The following is a 24,992-nucleotide window of genomic DNA, read 5'->3' on the forward strand; positions in this document are numbered from 1 at the left end:
TGATAATTAAAAGAAAAATAAATAGCCTGCTTAGTCAACAAAACTACCGCCTAAATAAAGGTGACGTTTATCCATGCTGCAATTAAATCTAGACGTTAATTTTATGGTTACGATGTATTACTGTACACAGACAAAACTGTATGCAAGTCTTTTTATCCACCCTGAACTGTAATACAAACCTCTGCCTGCGGTGTCACCCTACTAACGCTGGAATGATGCACAGACACTGAAATTTTGCAAATATTATTTTTAATTTTGCACGCCGATTTAGAGTTTGGAGCTCTATAAAAAGATGTCGTGTTGCCATTCATTTACGGTCAATAAATCAGTGTTGGCGCTGTTCATTGCTGTGATTAAAAGTGGTACTCATGCAAGCACAATAACAGCTCATCAAGATACGCGCACTCTCCCTCCCTCATCCACAGGCGTGCGCATCCTCACACACTCCACACACACCGAGCCTCCAATTCAAGCATGCTTGCTGGATGCTCATAGCGGCTGTCAGACCGGATCACCGCCACGTTACCGTCGGTGTGAGCTGACCTTGGCTGCCTCCTAGGGTTTTAAATATTTGATTCCCAATACCTGCGCTATAACACATCTCCATGGCTTCCTCGAGCGAAACAGACAAATGCGTTCTGCATAGAGGTAGATCTCAAAGTGACCCGAACATCCTCATTGAGTCTGGCATCGATTCGGCGCACGGCACAGGTAAGCTAATGAAATGTCTTATTGTGTTTAGATTCCATTAGAAACAGCCTGCGTGAGTGCTGAAACTAAATCTCTTTTCATTTCTATGTGCATTGCACTCCAAAGGCGTCCCTAACCGGTGTAAATGGCATTCACTTAACTGGCGCTAATGTTGTGAAACGGAGTATACAAGAATACTGAAATCTATTCAGTTATGTTGCTTTTGGAGTATTTCCGAGTGTGAGTATTTTCACCGACTGGTCCTCTAGAACAGGCTACTCGAGCTACAGGCGATCCAGCAGCTTTGTAAAAATACAGATCAATACACAGATCATGTGCTACCATGGCTGTATTTTGAATGTCACTGTCTCAGTCTGTGATTGAGCAGACGGAATGCTTTGTGTTGCCTGTATTTTTAGTGGAGAAAAACGCATATCTCTTTTTTTTTCCCTGCCTAAAGCTATCATTGACAACGGCTATACTGTATTAGTATAGAAAATCAGGTTTGTATGGAACGTGTGCCATAATTATATTAGAAGGATATTTTAACCAGCACAAATCGCTGGGGTGTCTGATGCTATTTGCCGATGGCATATTCCGCTTGGCGACTGCGCATGTTACCTCTTTTAGAATGGGGACTGGCGCCCATTGAATGGACCAACTCAGTGTATGAATCTATCATATCCGCTTTGTGGTTTGTTGAAGAAGAGGTTCATTTACTGAAGCACCCTTTGGCTAGATAAACTATTTGGCGCACCATAGGTCTGTCTGAGGTCTGAGGTGGGTCTTTACTGCTGCTGTAGGTTTTATTATGTTTCAGTGATATATAGACTTGCTTCAGCCTCTACTTCAGGTTTCACAGATGCAACGCATTCTATGGTTTTGACCAGTGTCCACACAGCCTTAAATCATGCCATGTTTTAAAAATCAAAATGTGGAATCTGACCTCCTAGGTTATATGGTGATCACACAAGGACCTCCTGTTCTGGCACAGTGGACTATCAGCAGGTGTCCAACACAAAGACACAATTGTAATGGATCCCAGTTTGTTAGTCTGAGTATGTAGGCTGACAGCCTCGTTCTCCCCAGTCTTGATCAGTGTTAGTTATTACTAGCCAGGTCCTAGAGGAGAGGTGATGTTTCCTTTTATGAATGTATTTATTTATATTTAGAATGTGCTTGGATAGCATTGTTGAGTTTTTATTCAATTTTATTGTTCTGTTTATCTTTATTGTTAAAGTAGTGAACAAAAATCACACCCGAAAGTAACTTGTTCAACTCTTGCAAGTAACACTATAGGTGTCACTCACTGTCCACCCACCAGTGTGTTCCACAGTTGGAATACACCTCATATGTGTCGTACGTGACACTTTTCATGGGCGTGCATGAGTAATTTTAGATCTTTTAATCTGAGATGTAATATCCAGGCTGAATTCTGATTAGTGATACTGTGCTCTTTGCGGCTCTGTAGTCTGCACTGATTGACAGGTTAATGTGTCCTGTGAAATTATGCATTTGATGACGTATGGTAGTGTAGAAATGTCCTAATTATAGGCAGCAAAGAAAAAAGAGAGAGAGAGAGAGAGAGAGAGAGAGAGAGAGAGAAAGAGAGAGAGAAAGAGAGAGAGAGAGAGAGACGGAGAGAGAAAAGCTGAGAATCGAGGAAAGAGAGTAATGGAGTGAGTCTTTGGAGGTTTGCTAATGACTCCTGCCTCTCATTGACTCATGCCAGTAGAAGGTAGTGTGGGTAATGCCTAGGCCTTTCCCTCAGCTAAGTGACAATTAATTAAAAGCCCGATCGCCATACGGCCAAACTCTCTCATGTCTGCCGAAGAAGACGTGCTGCGTCATGGTGGAGGCGGAGCTCTCACCGCTCGTTCATCCCCATCGGCACAGAGGAGGTCCTTCAGTTTGGGGTTGCTATAGTCTTTCTTCTATGGGAGCTCCTGCTTCAGGGAGAGTGTCATCAAGACAGGAGAGGAACCTTGTGGAGAACCACTCACAGACATTTGAGCTGTCATCTTTGGGTCTCCAACAACAAATGTCACTGTTGTATTTGAGACTGAATCGAGAAGCACAAGAGCCACCCTGAGCATAAATGAATTTTTTAAAAGCTTGTTTCCTCTGATGACCTCACTGTTAGTATTATTTGTACAGAACTTGAGTGAAATTAGACAAGTTATGGATTTAATGACATATACACTCACCAGCCACTTTACCGGATACACCCACCTTGTAGGTACATCTTGTGGTCAACACAGTTTACTAGCCATCTTTGGATCCTTCATCATTAGGAAGGTTCTGATTATAGGATAACTACTGGCTGGATATCTTTGGGTGGCGGTGAATTTCCAACTCAGCAGTGACACTGACATGTGTAGAAAGCCCAGGAACACTGCTGTGTTTAAACCGTTCCAGATCAGCATCTATGACCAATGTGCTACCACGGCAGTTATAAAGGTGGGCTGAGAATAATCTGACACCAGGTATGAGATCCGAGTGTATGAGAAGGCAGTGATCCTGTGGTCAGTGTATCCTTTGGTCAGAAAGTAGCCAGTGATGAATGGGGTAGATGGTGGCTGATGATCTATGCATGGTAATACCTATGCTGCAGTCTGTCATCTTACACTTATTAAATGCACCTGTGAGGTAAGTGTACCCAACAAAGTGACCGGGTAGTGTAGGTAAAAGGTGAAAGCCGATTCTAATAAAGTGGCTGTTGAAAGTATGCAATGTATGTAAATAATTTACAAGTCGGGGGACAATGTCGGAACACATTTCCGACAACCATGCGCAGTCTGATACAGAAACTACCACAATGATATCTGACGGGTCTAGAGCAGTGGACACTCATGAGTTCACAAATTGCGGCATTTGCGCTATATAGCATCACTCGGTTTTAAGTATTATGTGAAACACATATACTAGATCTCCTGGACCTGTTGGTGTATAGAAGCAGTGTTTAGCTGGTAATATTTATGATTCCTCTATAATTTCATGGAACCATGCCAAATCAAGTCACCAAAACTCAGAACAAAGCTCTTTCAATGCACACTCGTGTTGTATATATGAAGGTAACTTGTGCCTCTTTTGGGGCATTTGTATCTAATGCACCATCCTGCTGGAGTTTGCTTCCTTCCTGCTGCCAAGGCCTGGGTCTGAATGCTGGTCAGAGCCGCATGCTACCGTGCCAGTATGACTCATCAGTGGGATCGAATACGGGGAGAGCGTCTGCTCTCTAGAGCTAGGTGCTGTGCAATGCAGGCCAGCGTAAGCGAGTCAAAGGTCGAGGTCTATGAGTTATCATTTTTTCTGTGTAACTTGACCCTCTATCTATTTCTAATTTTTTTTTTTGCATGTCCTCACTCTGGGATTTGTAATAGTTCATTAATCTGAGAGACAGGGTCATGTGTTCGGTAGGCTAAGCAGGTGTCGTGATACAACGTGTACCCTAATATAGCAGTCACAATGCAATATTGATGGGGAAGTGCCCAAAATATCTGAGTTCCACAGGGGTTACTCCATATCTGAATAAGGGACGCTGCCATTAGCTATTATTTAGAAAATGCCATTCATGGCCTTCAGCTGAGGTTAGGCATCAAATGCAATTGCTTTCAATTGGAAGATGTTAAAAGAAACAATTAATGAGTGGTTGTGGAAAATATATAGCTGGAGATCTATCTGATCTACTTTTAAAAACACAATATCTGCATTTTTCCTACAGTGATTTAAAATAAAACGTTTTTCAAAGAATTAAAATGATGGCTATCCAATGGTGCACAACTGCACCAGTTTTGAACAATTACAAACATAAAAACAAGTCAGTAACATATAAGTATCCTACCCGTAGCTTAATGTATGAAATACAAATGATTTTGACATGAACCCACAAAATCCTTTAAATAAACTCAATGTGAATCCAACAGCATAACTGATGGAAACAATGGGTGAGAATATTACATCGCTGCATTAGTATATATTAGACTCGCTAAGAGAAATGTTAGTGTCATGTGCCATGCCTGTGTGCTTTTATGTGTCATTTCTTATATTTACACTTGTTTAGCTGCTCACTTTTAATACACTTCCGATATCATGCATACCTGATGCATACCTCCCATTTTTAATTTCTATAAGTAGGCATGAGGGATGCCCGGTACAAGCTACCATCCAGGAGGATTCCAGTCTTGCCCTTGCCGTGCAACAGTTTACCAGCTCCCACCTTTTCTCAGTCCTGGACAACAAAAAGAACACAGCTGTCAATCTGGCTGCCTCCCTGGAGCTGCTGTTTGTCAGCGTGTCTTCTCCAGCTGCATGTGTGCGAGAGGCAGGAGGAAAGAGCCTTGTTCTGTTAAAAGCCCTGACCTTGCCCTGACATCTCTGCGGCAGTCCCTCCAGCACCATGGCTCCTTTCTCGACTGCCACGAACATTGTGCGGTCATATAGGTCTGTATGACATGGAAGCCCGACCCACCTTGTCATTCTCCCTGGGCTAAACTACTTTTCCGACTGCTCCGGGTACCTCCAATTAAGGCTGCGTCATTTGTTCTCCAAAAAGTCATTTTAAATTGGGTGGTACAGTACATATCTTAAAATATTTGGCCAGGTAGACAGTTAAAACAGTTAAAACAGCAGGCAACAGTGTTGGTGTTTACAGTAGGGAAAATGTTCCTGTCGGTCATTCCAAACACTGCAGCCTTACTGGGTCTTGATATCGCATGATTACTGGGTTCTTTGAGAAAAATAAAGGTTAGAAAGAAGAGTAGATATGTGTGGGGGGGGTATGTCTGCGTTCGATAGATAAAGCGCAGGGTTGTGAGAATTTCACAGAATTCATGAGGATATATATATATATATATATATATATATATATATATATATATATATATATATATACACACACACACACACACACACACACACACACACACACACACACACAGAAACCACTGGCCTAATTCTAAAAGCTTTGCATCATGAAACAGGGACAGTTTTATATGGAAGCTGATATGTTAGTATCAGAATTTGGGGCAAACGTCATTGAGTCCATTGATTTCGGCCATAGGTTTGGACATAAGTGCACATAACACATGAATGGATTCCTCCTATACTTTAAGTCTATGGAGGTTTGGTGGGCTGCTTGTGCTATGGTGTCCAGTTGACCTTGTAAAGTGCACCAGAAGCAGTTTTACTCAATCACCGTAAGAGTCCTTGAGTGGACGTGTCTCTATGGGAGCTCTCCTCTGTCCAGATAGGTAACGGCTTTGGCAACCAGAGAGCAAAACCTCTTGTCCCATCCACTGAAATGAGCACTGTTCCTCTGAGCCTGGAAAAAAAGCGATGCATCATTAGTTAACAGTTATTTGTACTGTGATTAGTCATGTTGTGCTAAGTGGAGGATTCTAGCCTGTGCCTGGAAGCACCCGTAATACCCTCAGATGACACTCACTGGTAACACCAGAGATTATTCACTTTATTAACCCATGATACCCTCAGATGACGCTCACTGGTATAACCAGTGATTATTCACTTTATTCTGATTATTCACTGCACTTGCAACAGAAATGTGATTCATTGGAAGGCTTAGCTTATACATGTTTATAACTACTGTGTTTTAGCAAAGAATGAATTCGCTAAAACTTAATTAAAATGATCGGTTGTGGAGTCCTGGTTTTCCTTGGTCTAACCAGAACTGTGTGAGTGCTTGTGCGTGAAAAGCCACAGCCTGAGACAGAAGTTGATACAAAGTACCTCCCGAGGACCACAATCTAACACACCCCTGTGGCCACTCCCGCTGAATCAAAGATCCTAAATAGAACCAGTTAGAGAAAAAGAATACTGTGCAGTCTTCAAGAAGAACTGCTTTGTAGATAAATTAGGTCTTACATCTTTTTGCAGAGCAATAGAACAGGGAACAAACAGGCAACCTGCGAGGGTCGTGGAGGCATGAATCATGCATCTCCTGGCCCTTTTACCCCCCGATCACATTGCGGTGTGACGCCCAACGGCGTGATTCATGTTGAATGCAGACATGAGGGATGGGACACTTCTCTGTTCTCTGAGCAGACCAGAACTGCTGGGTGTGGGGGGGGGGGGGGGGGGGGGGGTGTCTCGGGATCCACGTAGCCCGTCCATAAGTGCCGCCGGAGTGGGCTTCGGCGTTGATGGCGGCGGCTTGTGCAGGGGGCTCTGGTGGCTTGGCAGTGAATCAGCGGAACCGCCCGCTGAGGCGCCGCACGTTAAACCGTAAGCGAGAGCAATGACAGTGATGCGGCTCACGGAGACAGGGAAAGCGCTAAGCGAGAGAGAGAGAGAGAGGGAAGGGGAGAGAGAGAGAGGGGGGGGAGAAGAGAGCAAGAGGAAGGGATGGAAAGGGGGAGGGAGGCAGAATGAACAGAACAATGAGGAGAGACTGTAGGGTGGGACTGATGTTTAAGTGACTCCAATGCGCTCCATGAGGAATCATGGGGCAAACGGAAGTTCCGCAAGCAGGCAAAGAACACACAGAGGGCAGGATTCGGAATTTACTCATTAGAACGACGGCTACTGGTTCAGTTCCTAGCCACAATCTGTGGCGCCATTCGGTGCGATCATCAGCTCCACTAGTTGAAGCAGTGGCGCTGAAACAGCACTGGTCACACCACATTAAGCCACATAACACGTATCCACATACGAAAGGTGGTCACCTGAATTTATTTGTTCCCTTTATAATAGACAATAAAACACCAAAAAAAAAAAAGGTTCAGTGAGTTCAATGCAGCTGTTTCATTCATCCAAACACCTACGCAAATGCAGACTTAAAAGTCATTTCCCCCTTTATTTGGCTGTAGCATGTTTCATTCACTTACAGTAGAACAGAGGATTCAGTGGTGTGATCCAAAAGCAGCTCATTCTGTGCCGCGGCTCTGGGGCTTTCAGCACCATAGAGAGCGCCACGGCCAACCGGATTACCACAGATGCTACACTCACACAGAGATGTCGCACTGCATGCTCATCCTGCAGGAATGCCTCTGGCTCAATTCTGCGAAAGCTTGAGTATTGCTGGCTCTTTTTTTTTTTCATTAGATAAGAGCTCCAATTGTGTCGGTGCAGGTTGAGTTGAATAGAAGCACAGAAGTGACTCTTGCATTGTAACAGGCTGTTGGATTGGAAAGCCCTAATCAGGAATCGCTGCAAAGCTGCACAACCCTTGATGCGTCGACCTCGCCAGCTTAATGGGAACCAGTTGCCTTGACTGGTCTATTTTGCTTAATTTAGTTTTGTAACTTATGCAAAATCGAACGACTGCAGCCAATTGTTTCCATGTTTTTAAACTCAGCGAATCAGATTCTAGACTGCATGTATGTTTTTTTAGAATTGGCCAGATTCAGTTTAGCGAGAAGGCAATAATATTTCACATGAGATCCTACCCACCTGATTCCATTTGCTTTCACCACTGCTGAGTGAGGAACAAAAGAGCTGAGAAGAGAAGCACTGAACACATTAGAAATGCTAATATATATTAGTCTTGTGTCCAAGGCCATTGTTTTAGGTCTCTGATGAAACATGAAAGGATGACTAACAGGTCTGAGAGAACTCGATATGTTATAGTAGTGCCGTGTAGTTGCTCCAGAACCGTTCTACAGCTCCTCAACTTCCTTCTATATGGCAACCATCCTTAGTGTCACGCATAACCTTTTCATTGGCGTTAAGCGAGACAACCTAATTCCAGCAGTATTGTCTCTTGTCGCAAAAGTGGCAAACTTCACCTTTTGTCGCTACGTTATAGGGTGCGTATCATCCTGTGGAATTACTTTCTTCGGCTGAGGCCTTGCACGTCTATGATCGAACAGGACAAGAGCAAGAATGTGCGTGAGGCGAGGAGAACCTCTACAATGCTTTGAAATTATTTACCTAATAACACACGTGGGAATTTCAGGTCTGAGCACCGCACGGATCTGTGCACATTGTCTCTGTGTTCACTGCACAGACAGAAAGTAAAAAAAAAAAAAAAAAAAAACAATAAAAGAGAGAGAGTGAAAGAGTCAGTCTCTGTTGCTTCCCACGCAGTAGGTTCTTCCTGTTCTGAGACCACCACAGCTGGTGTGACTCACAGTGGAGCTATATATCACGTTCTGGTTCTTTTATCTACATGTTTGTCCTTTTCTATTCTTATTTTCCCATTGCCATGATATTGTATGCTCTCTCATGAACACATTGAGACCAAAAACTACCTAACCGTCCTTGGCTTATTAAAGTAATGCTTGTCTTTGCCTAGAAATCAAAATTGGTCCTTTAATGTTTCAATGTTTCAAAATTATGATCGCACAGATGAGCTATGTATTACATTTGCTAATGCCCAATCTCTCCAAAGTGCATGTGTAATCCCTCTAACCTGAGTGAAAGTTGTAAGCAGGGTCCCATTGAGTAGCGTGTTCCATTTTCTGACTTCTCATGGAGGCTATAGCAGAGGCAGTTGTCTGCAAACAGATGGCGGCACAGTTGTAGAGCTAGGGGGTAAATGATAGGGCTTCCATTTGTTCCGAGGACAGGGAATCTGCAGTGTTCCCGCATAAGCTACCTGCCTCCCAGTCTCTTGTGCATCGGATGCTGAAGGTGCGCGAACGTTTGCGAACATTTGTGGATGTGAAGGAGAAAGCTGGAAAAATGACGCAGACCAGGGGTGACGAGGCATGGAAGTTCATAGGATTGGACAGAGATAGTGCCTAAATTTAATTGCTTTGTATGAAAAAATGCCACATAGCTGTAGGCAACTTTCACGCCAGGCTGAAACACAAGATGCGCATGGGGTTGTGGGGTTTTCCAGACTATAAGGGAGACTGGAAAAACCTTTGCTCTGGATTCTTTAGCGTGTGTGCTAATTCAAAGGTGTGTTTAATTATCATGTTATTATATATTCATACCTTTATGATGCACTTAGGCTTGTTGACTGGGTCAATCGAAGACAGTAGACAGTAGTCTCTTTGATCTGTCAATCATTCTAAAGATTATTCTTTTGTTGTTTTTCCATATGTATTATTTCACTGTTGATAGTAGCTTCTCACCTTCTGCTCCATATTTCTTATCCTACTTTTGGCAACATGCCTTTATACACACACACACACACACACACACACACACACACACACACACACACACACACACACACACACCATGGCACATAAGTAGATCAGGTTGTAATACATCATGAGGACTGTCATTCACATTTATGCCTTTGAGCTCACAACCTGACACTTGTGACAATGTTTCTTCATTTTTTGTAATCCTAGTGGGATCTGTTCTTTTGTTGTCATATTTTTAGACCAGCAAATATACAAAGAAAGGTCACATAGACAAAGAGACGGCTGTCTCACCACTGCTTATCTTATACACAGGGAAGGCGGTCAGTGCAGGACTGGTCACCCCGGGAAGCTTCTGTTATTGTTCCAGTCAGATGCTAACCCTTGACACTGGCCTTGGAGCAGATCTCTCTAGAGACATCTTATCAACTACAATATAAAACAGCTCTCAGATTAGTGGCCAGGACAATCTCTACCAACACTCTCTGTTAGACATCCCGGTCTGAGCACACGTAAGGGAGGGCCATCACTAATGTAACAGCTAAGACCACATCCTCAGCCTCGCAGTCTCTGATGAATTGAATAATATTCCCCCATTTCTCTCTTTCATCTCTGGGGTAACATTACAATAACAGCCTCTCAGCATTTACTTAGCATTACCAGATGAAGAGGCTTCACCCTCTGCCCGATTGTATGGGCTCTTCTCCAAGGCTGAGAACGAATACATAGATTAATCAGGCATCAAAGGAGAGCCAGCCAGCCAATAGCAACTCTATTACCATTTATAGAGGACCTCTTCTAATGACTGGTCAGCCTCCTGTCTGAAAATGGAGGTATCGCCTCACCATACAGGTTCAGGTTGCATAATAATCAGCGTAAGTCAATGAATTTTACAGAAAATATATTTAAACATTAGGCTAAAAAATGCTTTGTATTTAGTGATAATGTCTATATCTATCTATCTATCTATCTATCTATCTATCTATCTATCTATCTATCTATCTATCTATCTATCTATCTATCTATCTATCTATCTATATATATATCTATATCTATATATATATATATATATATATATATATATATATATATATATATATATCCAAGACATAGATATTTGTTTTTTGATAGTAAGAAAGCTTATTAGTATAGTGAGCCCTCCTCTACATGAATGAAGATAATTAATCATTGCCAAATGCACCGTGTGCAGATGAGTAAAAATGTGTTTTTAAGAATGGGCAGCCCACACGAGCTAGTGGTTTTGGGATGCATTGCTGACATAGCCACACACAGAACAGACACCATTTGAAAGTGGCTGTCCGGTCCCTCCTAGTCTGCTGTGATGGCTGGCTGCATTAGACCAGTTCTTGATCTCGCACACGCTTGTAGCTCACAGAATTGGCGTGCCCCGCATCTTTTGTGAGCAACATAACATTTTGTGCTGCCAAATCTTGAGAAGCAAATCACGATGGCTTTACCTTTTAAAGACCAAATATATGTTACACTTCTTTGTTTTTGCATTAAAATTGCATGATTATATGCCATTTCTTACCTTTTAAAATGATACATTTTACTTATTATATTAGGTGAACTATAGATACTGTTCAGGTGTTCATATACATATATATATATACATATACATACACACATTTTGGTTTATTTTAAATATAAAGATTTGGTGGCCACTTGGCAGGTACTGTGGTGGCTTGGCACAGAGCAATGACTCCTTCTCACTTCGCGCTGGCGTTATATGTGCTGACTGGCTGTGTATGATTAAAATGCCTTGCTCTGCTCTTTGTAATTGCTTTCATGAATAGCTGGTCTCCCATGGCTTTCCAGTGAAAAGCTCCCAGTGGTCCTCATGCTGCAGTGAATTTCTTCTGCTTTTCCAGTACCACACAAAGGAATTTAATGAAAGTAGATCAGCAGTTTTTTTAGCCTTTGGGTGCAGTGATGTTTTGTGAAACCGCATCCTATGTTACAGTGGCCTAACCTCATGGCAAACACTGAAATATTGCATTTGCATTCCATATCCAGTTTTGGAAATGACGGTACAGGACAAAGCCATTCCAGCTTATCTCAGCTCCGTGCATGATACGCACCCTTTCTTTTTATTTAAAAGGGTGGCATACTCGACTATATATATATTATGAATAGCCGCTCAACGATTGGCTGTTTCGGATCTTCTGCAAGCACTTCCGTATAGCAACAGACCCCCTTCTCTCTGCAGACACACTCCACCCACTTCCCCCTGTCCTCCACATAGCAGCAGCCCCTCGTGCAACGCTCGGATTCTGCCTCCAAGGGGGCGCGGCTCAGCTACGCATCTGGAGGAGCGGTAACCATAGTAACAGCTGGGCGCTTACCACAGCTCCACTAGCTCGCCATGCTGCTGTGTTTATAGGGCTTGACCTGGATTAGGAACTGCCATGGACTCGGTCCAGATACACAAGGGCGACTGACCTGTTTCCACCCTTTCTGGGGTCGAGGACATCCATATGCGCCATGCAGCGTATCTCTCCCAGATTCACTGACGGCACCTCTGCCCACTCAACCCTGTTTTAGAAGCATGCGAAGTCTGACTCATTTGCTTAGTGAACGGAGTGTTCGCTACAGGCTGTTTGAACAGAAACACATTCCTGGGTGTAACCATGTGCTATCATTTTTGTTTGTGTTTATTTATCGGTCTTTTAAAAATTATTTCTGTCTTACTGTATATCTTATCTTTCTTGCAGAGCAAAGGGTTACACACATGAATATAATTTTAAGAGCTGTAGGTCTCAAGACCATTTATTTCAGATTGCTGGACTCCAACAGTAGGCTAGGTGTACACCAGACCTATTCATTTCAGATTGGTGGACTCCAGCAGTAGGCTAGGTGTACACCAGACCTATTCAATTCAGACTGCTGGACTCTAGCTGTGTAAACCAGACCTATTCATTTCAGATTGCTGGACTCCAGCAGTAGGCTAGGTGTACACCAGACCTATTCAATTCAGACTGCTGGACTCTAGCAGTAGACTATGTGTACACCAGTCCTATTCATTTCAGATTGCTGGACTCCAGCTATGTGTACACCAGACCTACTCACTTCAGACTGCTGGACTCCAGCTATGTGTACACCAGACCTACTCACTTCAGATTGCTGGACTCTAGCATTAGGCTAGATGTACACCAGACCTACTCACTTCAGACTGCTGGATTCCAGCTATGTGTACACCAGACCTACTTACTTCAGACTGCTGGACTCCAGCTATGTGTACACCAGACCTACTCACTTCAGACTGCTGGACTCCAGCTATGTGTACACCAGACCTACTCACTTCAGACTGCTGGATTCCAGCTATGTGTACACCAGACCTACTTACTTCAGACTGCTGGACTCCAGCTATGTGTACACCAGACCTACTCACTTCAGACTGCTGGACTCCAGCTATGTGTACACCAGACCTACTCACTTCAGATTGCTGGACTCTAGCAGTAGGCTAGATGTACACCAGACCTACTCACTTCAGACTGCTGGACTCCAGCTATGTGTACACCAGACCTACTCACTTCAGACTGCTGGACTCTAGCAGTAGGCTAGATGTACACCAGACCTACTCACTTCAGACTGCTGGACTCTAGCAGTAGGCTAGATGTACACCAGACCTACTCACTTCCATGGTCAGAGTGGGCATGTCCACTTCCAGCCACCCATTGCCCATCTGCTTCACCATCTCTGACCCAGACTCAGCTAGGTGAGAGCAAAGCCAGTCATGCACGCTGGTACAAACACGTCATAAGCCCCCTCCTGCTGTCCTCCAGTAGCTTTGATAGGGATGGATTCCTTAATGTGGTTTTACCTCATTATAAGGCAGAACATATTTGCCACACAATACCTGTAAGAATAGAAAGAAAAAAATGTAGAATTTAGTATACAAAATAATGTATTTTTTTCTTATTTGGTATACTCGTTTAGTTTTCCTGTTCTGTTCCAACAAAACCTTGCAGCCACACCCAGCCTTCTGCAGACCTAAACAATTGTCTTCCCCAGGCCAAACCCCAGCGTTACTCCATTGAGAACCTGTTGTGTGCTTCTTACAGTTCTGGGCCCTGAGTGAGTGCAAAAAGCATGTGCATTGACGCTGCCTGCACCTCCCTCTGTGTGTGTGTGTGTGTGTGTATGTGTAGACGTGATGGAGCCAGAGAGGGTGTTACGCTCCAGCTGCCTGGTGAGCGGAGTGCACACTCCCCCCATCCGCCACCACAGCAAGCTGGCCACGCTGGGTCGGCTCTTCCGTCCATGGAAGTGGAGGAAAAAGAAACACGAGAAGATGAAGCAGAGCTCCACAGGTGATGCACCGCCGCTGCTGCGCGCAGGGCCGCTTCCAGAAGCTTCCAAATGCTCGGCTGACCCCAGCAATGCATCAAAGCCCGGTCTGAATGGATGGAGAAAAAAACACTCTTTTCTATATGAAAGTGTGGGCACCGCACTATATGAGCAATGTAGTACTTTGTGATTACCCAGCCATGTATTAGAAATGCATTAGTAAGCTCTTGATGTGATGTGATTAAAGATGATTTTGGCCAAAACAATTTACACTTGGATCTAGTGAAGTCTGTCATCGACTCACCCTCAGAACACTCATCTGAGATCAGTCAGGACATTCCCAGTGCGATCTTATAAAAATCGTGATTTTTTTTTGAGAATCCATATGAACAGCGTAACCTTCTGTATCCATAAAGGCCAATATTGTGATCATGATTAACAAATGATACATAGTGCAGCGCTGCTGACCTGTAGGTTTGTTTTTCAAAGGCTACGCAACTTGTGTCTCAAATAAAAGTCAGAATGTGTACGTGTGTGATTTTTGCCCGCTGGTAAATAGCGTGTCTGATGTGCAGCTGAAAGCATGGTGCTGTGGCTCTGTGTGTGCAGACGTGGCGCTGGCCTGTGGCTTCCACTCTCCAGATCCCAGCTCCCCCATTCAGGGAATTCCGGATGCTGACCTCCGGCTGCCGGGCTCCCAGGGGCCCATCCTGAGCATCAGCAGTATGGAGTACCTCAGCTCGGAGCACGACCATCTCGCTATTGGTGAGGACCCATCTGCAGCCACCAGACATCTGACTCAGTGTTGCCACAACAGCTCGTCTGTTCAGCTTTGCAGACTGTGTTAAAAAAAAGGTTTGAGATGTGTATAAGTATAAAACATGTGAGGAAGAAATATTGCAAAAGATAAAGCAAAGTTGAGATACGTTGTGGCACAAAGACTGGTTTAATTTAAACTACACACAGAGACCAATAGGTGGCGACAGAGTCTCTTTCTTCACTAATCTTTGCGTATACAAGTCAAGGCTTGTGTTCGCCAAGTTTTAACCATTCTTTGTGCTTTGACCATCAGTTGCAGATCCCTTGGAAGACGGTGAGATGACAGAAGAGCCTATTAGAAACGAGGTAGAGGAAGAGGAGGAGGCCGAAGCCACTTCAGTAGCTGACGCTGAGGCTTTGAATGCTAATGTGGAGGAGAGAGAAGAAGATGAAAAAGAGACAGTCTCTCAAAGACAGTCTCCTCCGAGCAACCGCAGCGTTCTAGTCTCTCAGCTTTGCACTGAGGAAGGTGTGTTGGCTCACTTCAGCAACATTACAGTTGACACAGTCAGATGGATAACTGAAACTGTGCATGCCTGTGTGTGCATATTTGGCTGTGCAGACCCAGGCAAAGTCGCCAACACAACTGTGCCTCAGCCCAACTCCTTCCTCCCTAAAGAGATGCCTCGAGTCTTGGAGGGCCCCAGTCCTGTGGTGCTGCGAGGACCTTTCTCAAATCCCATGAGCTCACCACATATAGGCTCCATGCATCCTCCGCTGCCCCCTAGCTGTATTATTGAGGAACTGCACCGTGCCCTGGCAACAAAGCTCCGGCAGGACAGGTAAGTGAGGACTTCGCCTATAACTAGAAGATCCTATACTGGTTATCTGGTTACTGGTAAATCAGGTAGCAAGAGAACAGCACTGTTATTAGGACAGCATTTATCTCCCACTATATGAAGACTTTTTTGATGTTCAAGTGCCTGGTTGAAAAGTCACCCTCATTTAAGAGGTGATTTTTCAGAAAGCAGAAAGAAATGCTTCAGGTGATGATATGGTATCTTGCGGAAGACTGCAGAGAGGGTTCTGACTGGGTGTGAAATGACTGTATCCGTCTCTCTCTCTCTCTCTCTCTCTCTCTCTCTCTCGCTCTTGTAGTACAGAGCGAGAACCCAGCGGAGAGATGGAGAACAGGAAGGAGGCAGAGGAGAACAAGGAGAATGTGAGACAGAGCCACTGTTTCACTGACGCCTCAGGAATCATATACGACATGGACAGCTGGAACGAGTCCGTCATCTCCGGTACATAACGAAAAGCATATTAACAAAGAACATTGAAAACAATGTGACTTACATGAAAACAGTGTCCTCTGTTTTCAGGTAATTTGAACAAACGTTTTCTTTCTTTGACTAATACTTACCCAAAAGAGAAGGCTTTTGTTTTTGTAAATAGAGAGTTATCTTGTGTCAGGGTTATAAGACCAAAAATCGTTAAGTTACTTTAAATTTACTTATAATTATATTTCCCAAGATAAAAGTATTGATCTATGACCCAGTATTTCATCTTCAATTATGGTAAATATGACAGAAAAGGATACATGATGAATAAGGATCCTTAATAAGTTTAATAAGGTTAATAAGGTTGGCTGCTGTAATACTTTAGGAAGCACTGTGGCACTTTGGTGTGCTTTTCCCTTTCACTGTAAAAGCATCTCCGTGACCCAGTGTTCCTTGCATACAGGCACGTTGCCACGACGAATGCGAAAGGAGCTGCTGGCCGTGAAGCTGAGGAATCGGCCCAGCAAGCAGGAACTGGAGGACAGGAACATCTTCCCCGCACGTAGCGACCAGGAGAGACAAGAGATCCGTCAGCAAATCGAAACGAAGCTCGCCAAGTAGGTCGCCATATGGGTGGGATTCTCCAGGGCTTACAGAACGCTCAAAAGGACAGCTGACCCAAACACTGGCAATACAGCCATTGCCAGATCAGAGCGGTTTTCAAGTAACTTTGCAAATTGGCCATTTACATTTAGTCACAGTGGCATTGGTACTTGTAACGGTCCCTTTGTTTCATTAAACAAAGAAAAAAAGATGGATAACAAATACAGTGACAAATAAGTGTTGAATATATGAACTACTGTGTTTTGCTCTCACTGTGAACATGCATATGGCTTAATCCACAGCACAACATGCCAGACTGTAAACTTCTGGCTGCCTGGTGTTGCAATGCTCCGACATCATGCTCAGACATGACCTTTTTGAGCCCCGACACAATATGGCCTGTGATGAGTAAGGGTGGGATTCAGTAAAACAGGGATGCCATATAGACAGACTGAGTGGCCCACCTGATGCTGCTGTGCGGAAGATGAGCAGTAATCTGGCTGGTATTAGTAAATTAAGGTAAATAAAGTGGGGATTATAGAGGTGAGCTGGGATCTGATTTGTGAACACAGAAGCTGCTCCTGACTGAAAGTGAAGGTTTTACAAGTCATATGTTGAACTTCCTTGACACTTATGAATGGGTGATAGTCCTGGAACTATGTGCTTAAGATTTTTTTTTTTTTGGCAAAAAATGTAGGGGATTTATGCTAAACTGCATCCATCCAGGCCTTCTATCACATGCGATATGCAGGTTTTAGACTGATCAATTGAATTTTCTAGGTTGTGAAGTCGCAACGTCAACCTTTCAGTCAGTAAGATAAGTTGGAAGAATTAACACATTGTGCTACTGCGCTGTGACACCTAAAAAGCTGTGGATGCGATTAATACTGTAACTGCAGGTGGATTATTTTCACATATCATACGGATCATTTATACTCAAATTATGACCATCGAAAGTGCATGAAAATTATTATGATATGCTAGGCAATGCAGCCATGCTCTAAGGCTGCATAGGCCTCAGAGGTACTTGTCTGGTCATTCCTCCTCTTAAATAATTAATTAGGCTTGGTATTGCTCACCCCTGAATACAGCACCCACTACTCTGCTCAGACAAACAGCTCTGCGCTGATTCTTAGAAGGAACTGTCAGTGCCGACTAGTAATCCTATCTTTTGATGATGTTTTGATTATGCTATAACACAAAGTGCTGAAACGTCTAAGCATACTGTTCGCTCATCCTAAAACAGGCCATCGTTTCATTGGACAAAGCACAGCTATTATGTAATATTATTAACCATACAGCTTCAGATAAGAAAATAATGACACGGGCTTGAGGCTAAATATAATTAGGTTTTAGTTACACAGATACATTCATTTTCTACTATAAATATCTAATTAAATGCTGCTCTAATCTCACTTCAAATCACCTCTCAGAAAGCAAATTTAAATCATATGGGTCCCACAGACATAATAAGTATAAGTGGAAAGTTACCAATTATTCATATAACTTAATTTCATTAAACCAGGCTTTATCAGTCCTTTTCCAGAAAGCACTTGGAGTAACTATGAGATTCCAATAAATATCTGAGACTGAGTGGAGGTATTGTCTGCCTCCCAGTGTCTCTGCTTAAAATAGTTATTTTCAAAAAACAACAACAGTGTTTGCTTTTTATATCGATAGTTAGGGTAACCCAGGTGTTTGGATGTAAGCCCTATTATTGGAGCTTTGTTTGAATCCCATTTGTACCATCTGCTGTCCATTAAATCAAACAGGAAGTTGGCAGGCTTCTTACCCATCTGGGAAGACATTTGTCAATCTCCATCCTCTCCCAGGTTGTTGGCAGATTATGAATGGGCTGACTAAACTGATTGAGACTTATTAGACACTTCATAAATATCTCTGCCTGCAGGTCCAGAACCCAGAGGTTTTAGACTTAGATCAGCAAAAATGACAACCCCTCCTCAAAGCTTCAAACCCAAGTCAGAATCCTGCATCTGCAGATGGCAAAGTGATGCTTTGACAATGCAGTGTCATGACCTTACTATCTTTAGCCTGCAATGCTCTGCACTTCTACAAAAGCATGACATGCACTGTGCTATTTTTAGAGCTCAGACCAGTGAATAATGGATGGCCCTCCATCCTCCCCACCTCCATGTTAAATCCCTGAACTGGTGCTCACAGTAATATAAAGCAGTGAATAACCTATTCTTAAGGATTTGATTAGGCACGATACATTTTAAAATCTACCTGCCGATTCTTTCAACTCTGATTTTCTAATATTTAAAAAAATATATAAAGATAAAGTGTTTTTTTTTTCTTTGTTCCAGGAAATGGAATAAGTTTTGTTGTCTTGTTGGTGACCAAATTTTAAATTTTAGCTCATAAAAACTAATGAATTATATTTAACTTCAGGAAATAGATAATACATTATACAGCGAATATAAAGTGAGTAACATATGAACCACATTTCATAACTTTAAGCATTTTAACAGAGAAGAGTATATAGTTTCAGTGTGAGACAAAAGAAAATACAATATGCTGTGAATCATGTGGGATGGTAATGGGTAAACTACAACCCATCTAGTTATCCTTTAACACATACTAAGATTACTGCTGCCATCCACACAGGCAAACCCTTACTTTGGTCACGACATAATTTAATCTCTATTATTGAGAGAGAGAGAGAGAGAGAGAGAGAGAGAGAGAGAGAGAGAGAGAGAGAGAGAGAGAGAGAGAGAGAGAGAGAGAGAGAGAGAGAGAGAGAGAGAGAGAGAGAGAGAGAGAGAGAGAGAGAGAGAGAGAGAGAGAGAATGTGATAAAGGGCAACTGTTTCTACTTTTCCCCCTCAAAGTAACTGTGTGCAACTGAGGACCATAGATAGCCCTAGATAGCCCATGCATGGGTATATACAATTTTTGTTGAAAATAACAAAAAGTGATGAAAAGAAAAGATTGTTTACTGAGGGGTAGAAATAAAGTTACAAATAAACATCTTGTTGCCCTGAGTACCTGGGCCTCACTGGGCTACCATGAATCACTGTTACCAAGCAACTCTAGATACAAGTCAATAATATCCAATCAGCTTCCAGAGGCTTTTGGGAGTAAGTCTCCATTTCAGGTGATGAAATATTAATTATGTCACATCTGTTGGAATTCTGTTCGACTAAAGGTCTGTGCATTGTAAAGAGCTTCTTTTAAGCTACTTAGCTCAGGTAACAATGTCCAATACAGTAGACTTTTATCAAATGTATTATCCAGGTTAATCTCTGTAGAAGTGCTTCAGATCATAATAGTCTTATGGAAAATATTTCTAGCATGTTATAGAATGGCTCTGCCTAAGTGTAAACAAAAGGGCATCTACACTTGTATTATGGTATGCCCTGTGAGTGTTTATGATAGGCTACTAAACATTACTGATGTTAATAAATGGTTAAAATTATATACAATGCTAATGCTACGCGACAATTTACAGCACGGGATTAGCTGTCTCGGTTTCTTTGAAATAATTCGTGAATTTTGAACTTGAATCAAATTAAATCGGAATAGACAACTGTGAGACCGCTGGAATGGGACGTAGAAATCACAAGGCTAGCCTACCGCCTCCAGGCTAAATAACATCTCTTTGCGGCGTAAAGAGCCTGCCTCAGCAAGCGTCGGACTGTTAAAAGGATCGTCAAAGGACACGGGGCTTAAATGCTGGCCAACAACAGCGGATCGTTGCAGTGTAAAAAATAAGAGTTTAAAATGACCACAGTCATCCACGCAGTAAATCAACTGAAGAACTGAACAGTTTAGCGGTGAATCGCATCGCTTTGGCAAAACAGATGTGGAGCGCATTTCAAGAAGTCAGGTTTTACGCTCAAGACGGAGAAACTTTCCTTTGCAATATCGGGAAGGCGGTTGGCTGTCACTCTCCATGGAAATTAACTGAGACGTTAGATTTTACGGTGCAGGATTTTATTTTAAACTGAAATGATGGTACAGAACGTGATTTTGGTATTTTTTCGCAGGAGACTCAGTCAGCGGCCGGCCGTTGAGGAGTTGGAAAGCAGAAATATCTTAAAGCGTGAGTAGTGTTAATTTAAATGCAATGCAAAATATGAGATGTTATGACTTGTTTCCATCACACGTTGAGTACGGGAAGATTTGCATGCGGAAAAGATTTGCTGTACATCATCAAAAATGCAATAGATTTGCGGGTTTATTTATGTAGCCTCTTTTTTAGTTTCCTTTGCAAAGTCCATTTGATCAATAAATTAATTCAAAAATCATAGTTATAATTACAAACATGCTACATGAGTCCTGCATTGTCTACAAGCTTTGAGTGTCAAGTAGACTGCAAATCAGCATTTGTGGAACAGATGACGCAATCACTTCTTAGCTGAAGGTGATGATGGTTCTTTGACTGATTATTGGAGCCCACGAAAAAAGTGTCATTTTGCAACCTCTGATAAATTAGTGTCACTCAAGCATTAGTGCTAATTTGTTTTTGTCTCTGCTTTCTGTCAGAGCGGAATGACCAGACTGAGCAAGAGGAAAGGAGAGAAATAAAACAGAGGCTGAACAAAAAGGTTTAGCAACCTTCACATATTGCTACACAATAGACTATATTTTTCATTCTGCAGCCTATGTCAGATATATAAAACCAGTCATGTATATTTTTCAATGTCATGGTTGTGTGTACAAATCTGTCTATAAATAAATATTTTAGTGTCCACTAAAGTAAAAATAGGCACAGCATCTTGAAAGTAAGCATTGCAAGTTTAGTTTTTTTGATGTACTATTTTAATTTATGCTGTATTGCAGTTACTGTAAGTGTCACAGGACCTGGAGTTACTAATCCTTAGAATTCATGTTATTCTCAGACTGAGTACCCAGTGTATTTAGAGAGGAATTAGAGAAATTAACACACACACACACACACACACACACACACACACACACACACACACACACACATACATACATACATATATATATATATATATATATATATATATATATATATATATAATATATAAAATTCTAGACATATAGTACAGTATATACACAAATAATTAAGACATGCATGAATATGTGTGACGTGACTGATAAGTAGATAAGAACAGTATATATTTATTTCTTTTGTCTTTTAGCTCAACCAGAGGCCAACAGTTGACGAACTTAGAGAGAGAAAGATCCTGATTCGCTTTAGTGACTATGTCGAGGTGGCTAAAGCACAGGATTATGACAGGAGAGCTGACAAACCATGGACCAGGCTGTCTGCAGCTGACAAGGTATAAGACAAGAAGGCAGTGCCATCAAATGTTGATGAAAATCTACATCTAGACAACTAAAATGCTATACCAACATGTGCTTTTCTTGTCAGACATATTCATGTTTCAGTGGAAAAGCAAGTACTAAGGTGTAAAGCATAGCTTGTACATTATATGAGGTCACCTTTGTGTAGTGGTCAATATTTTCCTTTGTAGTAAATCTAAATACATTTTGAGCTGTTTTTATAGCTGTACTATTTTTATATGCAGTTGCTGTGCAAGGCACTTGTGGATGCTGTAAAATGCTTTGCATTTGTGATTCCCCAGGCAGCCATCCGAAAAGAGCTGAACGAGTTCAAAAGCACTGAGATGGAGGTGCATGCTTCAAGCAAGCACCTAACGAGGTCAGTGTGCAGGGCTCTGACAGCTGTGTCCATGCTATTTATAGTTCACTGAGCTATAAACACTGAGCTAAAGATAGACAGAAGTTAAATGCCAAATTGACTGGGGTTCAAAGCACTCAATATAGTATAGGGGACTAAAAATTGTACAATGATCTTGTTTTAGACCATTTTGTTTATAAGTGATATTCATTTAAACCATTTGTCGTATGAAGGGTATTAATTCTGTTCTTAATGCTGACCTTCGAATACTGAGATGCTCTTACAATTAATGCCATATTGCCAAGAACAGACCATGAATTAACACTATAGTCAAGCTTTGTGTAATGAGACCATGGTCATCTTTTGAAACGTACGCTTGCTAATATTTGTAATCTTCCCATGTGCAGGTTTCACAGACCATAGAAGAGGGTTTTCTTCTGTGAAGAAAAAGTTAAAACAGACGTACAATCCTGGAGATGACGTCATCCACAGGATGTCCTTATTCTTCCAGCGTCCTGGTCTTGACCAAAGGGCGGCGGTGTTTGGGTGCTGTTAATGATGGAGGCTAAGTCTCCAGAGCAGGGGCACAGCACCTTGAGGAGAGAACAGCAGCTGTGGACACCTCTGCTCTGGGGCTGAAGAAGTTACAGTCCTTACTAAGGATTTGTTTTTCAAATGGAGTTTTTAAATAGCTGCTGAAAGACATCAAGCCTTGTGCATGTGAGAAGCTCCATTTGAAGGAAGGAAGAAAGAAAAAATGTCACTCAAGAATGAGCCTAGGAATTCTGAGTGAGTTTCATATCAAGTGTACAAAATTAAGTCTGAACAGGGTTGTTTATGTCAGTATTTGGGGGTGGGGGCTGCTGGAAGTGAAACACTTTGTAAGCACTGTTTGTCTTCAGAATACATTTATAAATGCTCTTTGTCTTATTTTCAGTAATTAGTATCTCTATGGCTACATTCACACTTTTTAATTTGACCTGTACCCGCCATTAGTCTGAACAGGTTCCTAAAGTTATTCAGCTACACAAAAGAACAATGCTTCGCGTGGCACGCTCATCCAGAAGTAAAGAGTCAAAATGAAGTCAACAGTCACTTGCCTAAAGTTAATGCGCTTGTTAATCTGCAGTGGAGACTGGCTGCAAATTCAGAAACAAATATCCCACAAAGAACAAATGAACAAATTTGCTAATCTCTTTGAGCACACTAATTACATTGCTAAGAACATGCAATGCCACAAACGTGTTCCTTTAGTTATGATTAGATGCTGTTTACACTGCTGTCCAAATGATAATTCTGCACCACACATGGAGGAAATTGGATTTGGGCCACATTTAACTGCTAGACGATTACAGGGAGGGAGCATTTCAGTGGCAGGATAGCCAGACATTTGATGCATGCTTCATGTTTGTCTATAGCAGCACTCATCTAATCATAACTATAGGAAAATGCCTGTGGCATTGCATGTTGCTATGAATGTAATTGATACAAAGAGATTAGCAAATAAATTACTGTTGTTGTTCATTTGTTCTTTGTTTGCGGGATATTTGTTCCTGAATTTGCAGCCAACCTCCACTGCATATTAACATAAGCATTAACTCTAGGCAAGTGGCTGTTACTGTGGACTATTTATCTCTGGATGAGCATGCCACGGGAAGCATTGTTCTTTGACATATGCGGGTTACTTTACGAGCCTGACCTGTTCAGACTAATATATAGTCCACATTAAAAAGATATTGTGAACAGCCTAAATAAATAAATAAATAATAATAATTTTTTTTTTTTTTAAAGAAAAAAACAAAAAATCAGATTTGGGCCACTTCTATCTGTTGTGTGAATGTGCCCTAAGGAAAAGAGGCAAATTTTGCATATGAAATTTATGAAACACAAAAGAAAACACAAATATCTCCTTAATTATACAAAAAAAAAAATTAGGTATGTGATTTGGGATTTAGGTTTGCTATATAAAATTGATGAGAATATCTTCTGAAGTCACAGAACATTCAGAATATACCCCCATCCGCCCCCTACCCCGACTGACAGACGTTATGGAGAGAAGTGTTAGAATATGCATGCTTAACCCTGACAAATTATAAGAGCTAACTTTAAGACTTTTTTTTAAAACAACACTAGAAACATTACATAGGCCTATAATCAGCACCTATTAATTCTGGAATCCCAATAATTTTAGAGCTAGAAAAAATATAAATAAAATCCCCTAAAACTGCATTAATTGGGTAACTGTTGTCTAAAATACAGCTTTGCTCATTTAACAGATCTGGAATAATAAGGCCCTTTGATTCTGAATAAAAAACTAAGATGGAGATTGTCAAGGTTAAACCACTGAAAACCATTTTGATCTGCAGTGAAAAAAAGACAAAGAGGTTTGTGTTCCTGTGACACATTACTGCTGTGAATATTATGGCATTTGTTATGTTGAATTACCATTTTTATTTTATAACTGACCAGTAAACATATCTATGGGGACTGAATGTAAGGAGGGGGGTTAACAATTCATGAATAAATCCTTTTTTTACATTTTATATGTTATTACAACTGCCTCTTTTATAAGAAAATGGCTTTCTCACAGCTATTCATTATTATTGTTTAAAATCTCATGTAAATATGTGCTCAATAGCACTTAGGATAAAAAACATGC

General features: G+C 41.8%; 1 protein-coding gene across 2 annotated transcripts; it reads left to right on the top strand.

The window, feature by feature from the left end:
* The first annotated feature begins 461 nt into the window (after positions 1-461).
* On the top strand, positions 462-24,833 carry phactr3a (phosphatase and actin regulator 3a). Of its 2 annotated transcripts, none has more exons than XM_027017909.2 (12): positions 462-711; positions 13,919-14,080; positions 14,667-14,822; positions 15,130-15,345; positions 15,439-15,658; positions 15,975-16,117; positions 16,557-16,710; positions 20,706-20,761; positions 21,205-21,266; positions 21,831-21,971; positions 22,278-22,354; positions 22,741-24,833. In XM_027017909.2, the coding sequence occupies exons 1-12, from the start codon at positions 606-608 to the stop codon at positions 22,754-22,756; spliced, it is 1,509 nt and encodes a 502-aa protein (XP_026873710.2). In that variant the 5' UTR covers positions 462-605; the 3' UTR covers positions 22,757-24,833. The 2 variants fall into 2 exon arrangements, with proteins under 2 accessions (XP_026873710.2, XP_035378154.1); XM_035522261.1 differs by having other exon boundaries at positions 15,496-15,658.
* Positions 24,834-24,992: the final 159 nt, after the last annotated feature.

The sequence above is a fragment of the Electrophorus electricus genome, chromosome 24, assembly GCF_013358815.1.
Source record: "Electrophorus electricus isolate fEleEle1 chromosome 24, fEleEle1.pri, whole genome shotgun sequence".
NCBI lineage: Eukaryota > Metazoa > Chordata > Actinopteri > Gymnotiformes > Gymnotidae > Electrophorus > Electrophorus electricus.

Excerpts from the sequence above, each read along its gene's own strand:
- phactr3a (XM_027017909.2), top strand. The coding sequence starts at position 606 with ATGGCTTCCTCGAGCGAAACAGACAAATGCGTTCTGCATAGAGGTAGA. Across the intron at positions 712-13,918 it reads CGATTCGGCGCACGGCACAG|ACGTGATGGAGCCAGAGAGG; the intron begins GTAAGCTAATGA and ends GTGTATGTGTAG. Across the intron at positions 16,118-16,556 it reads GAACGAGTCCGTCATCTCCG|GCACGTTGCCACGACGAATG; the intron begins GTACATAACGAA and ends CCTTGCATACAG.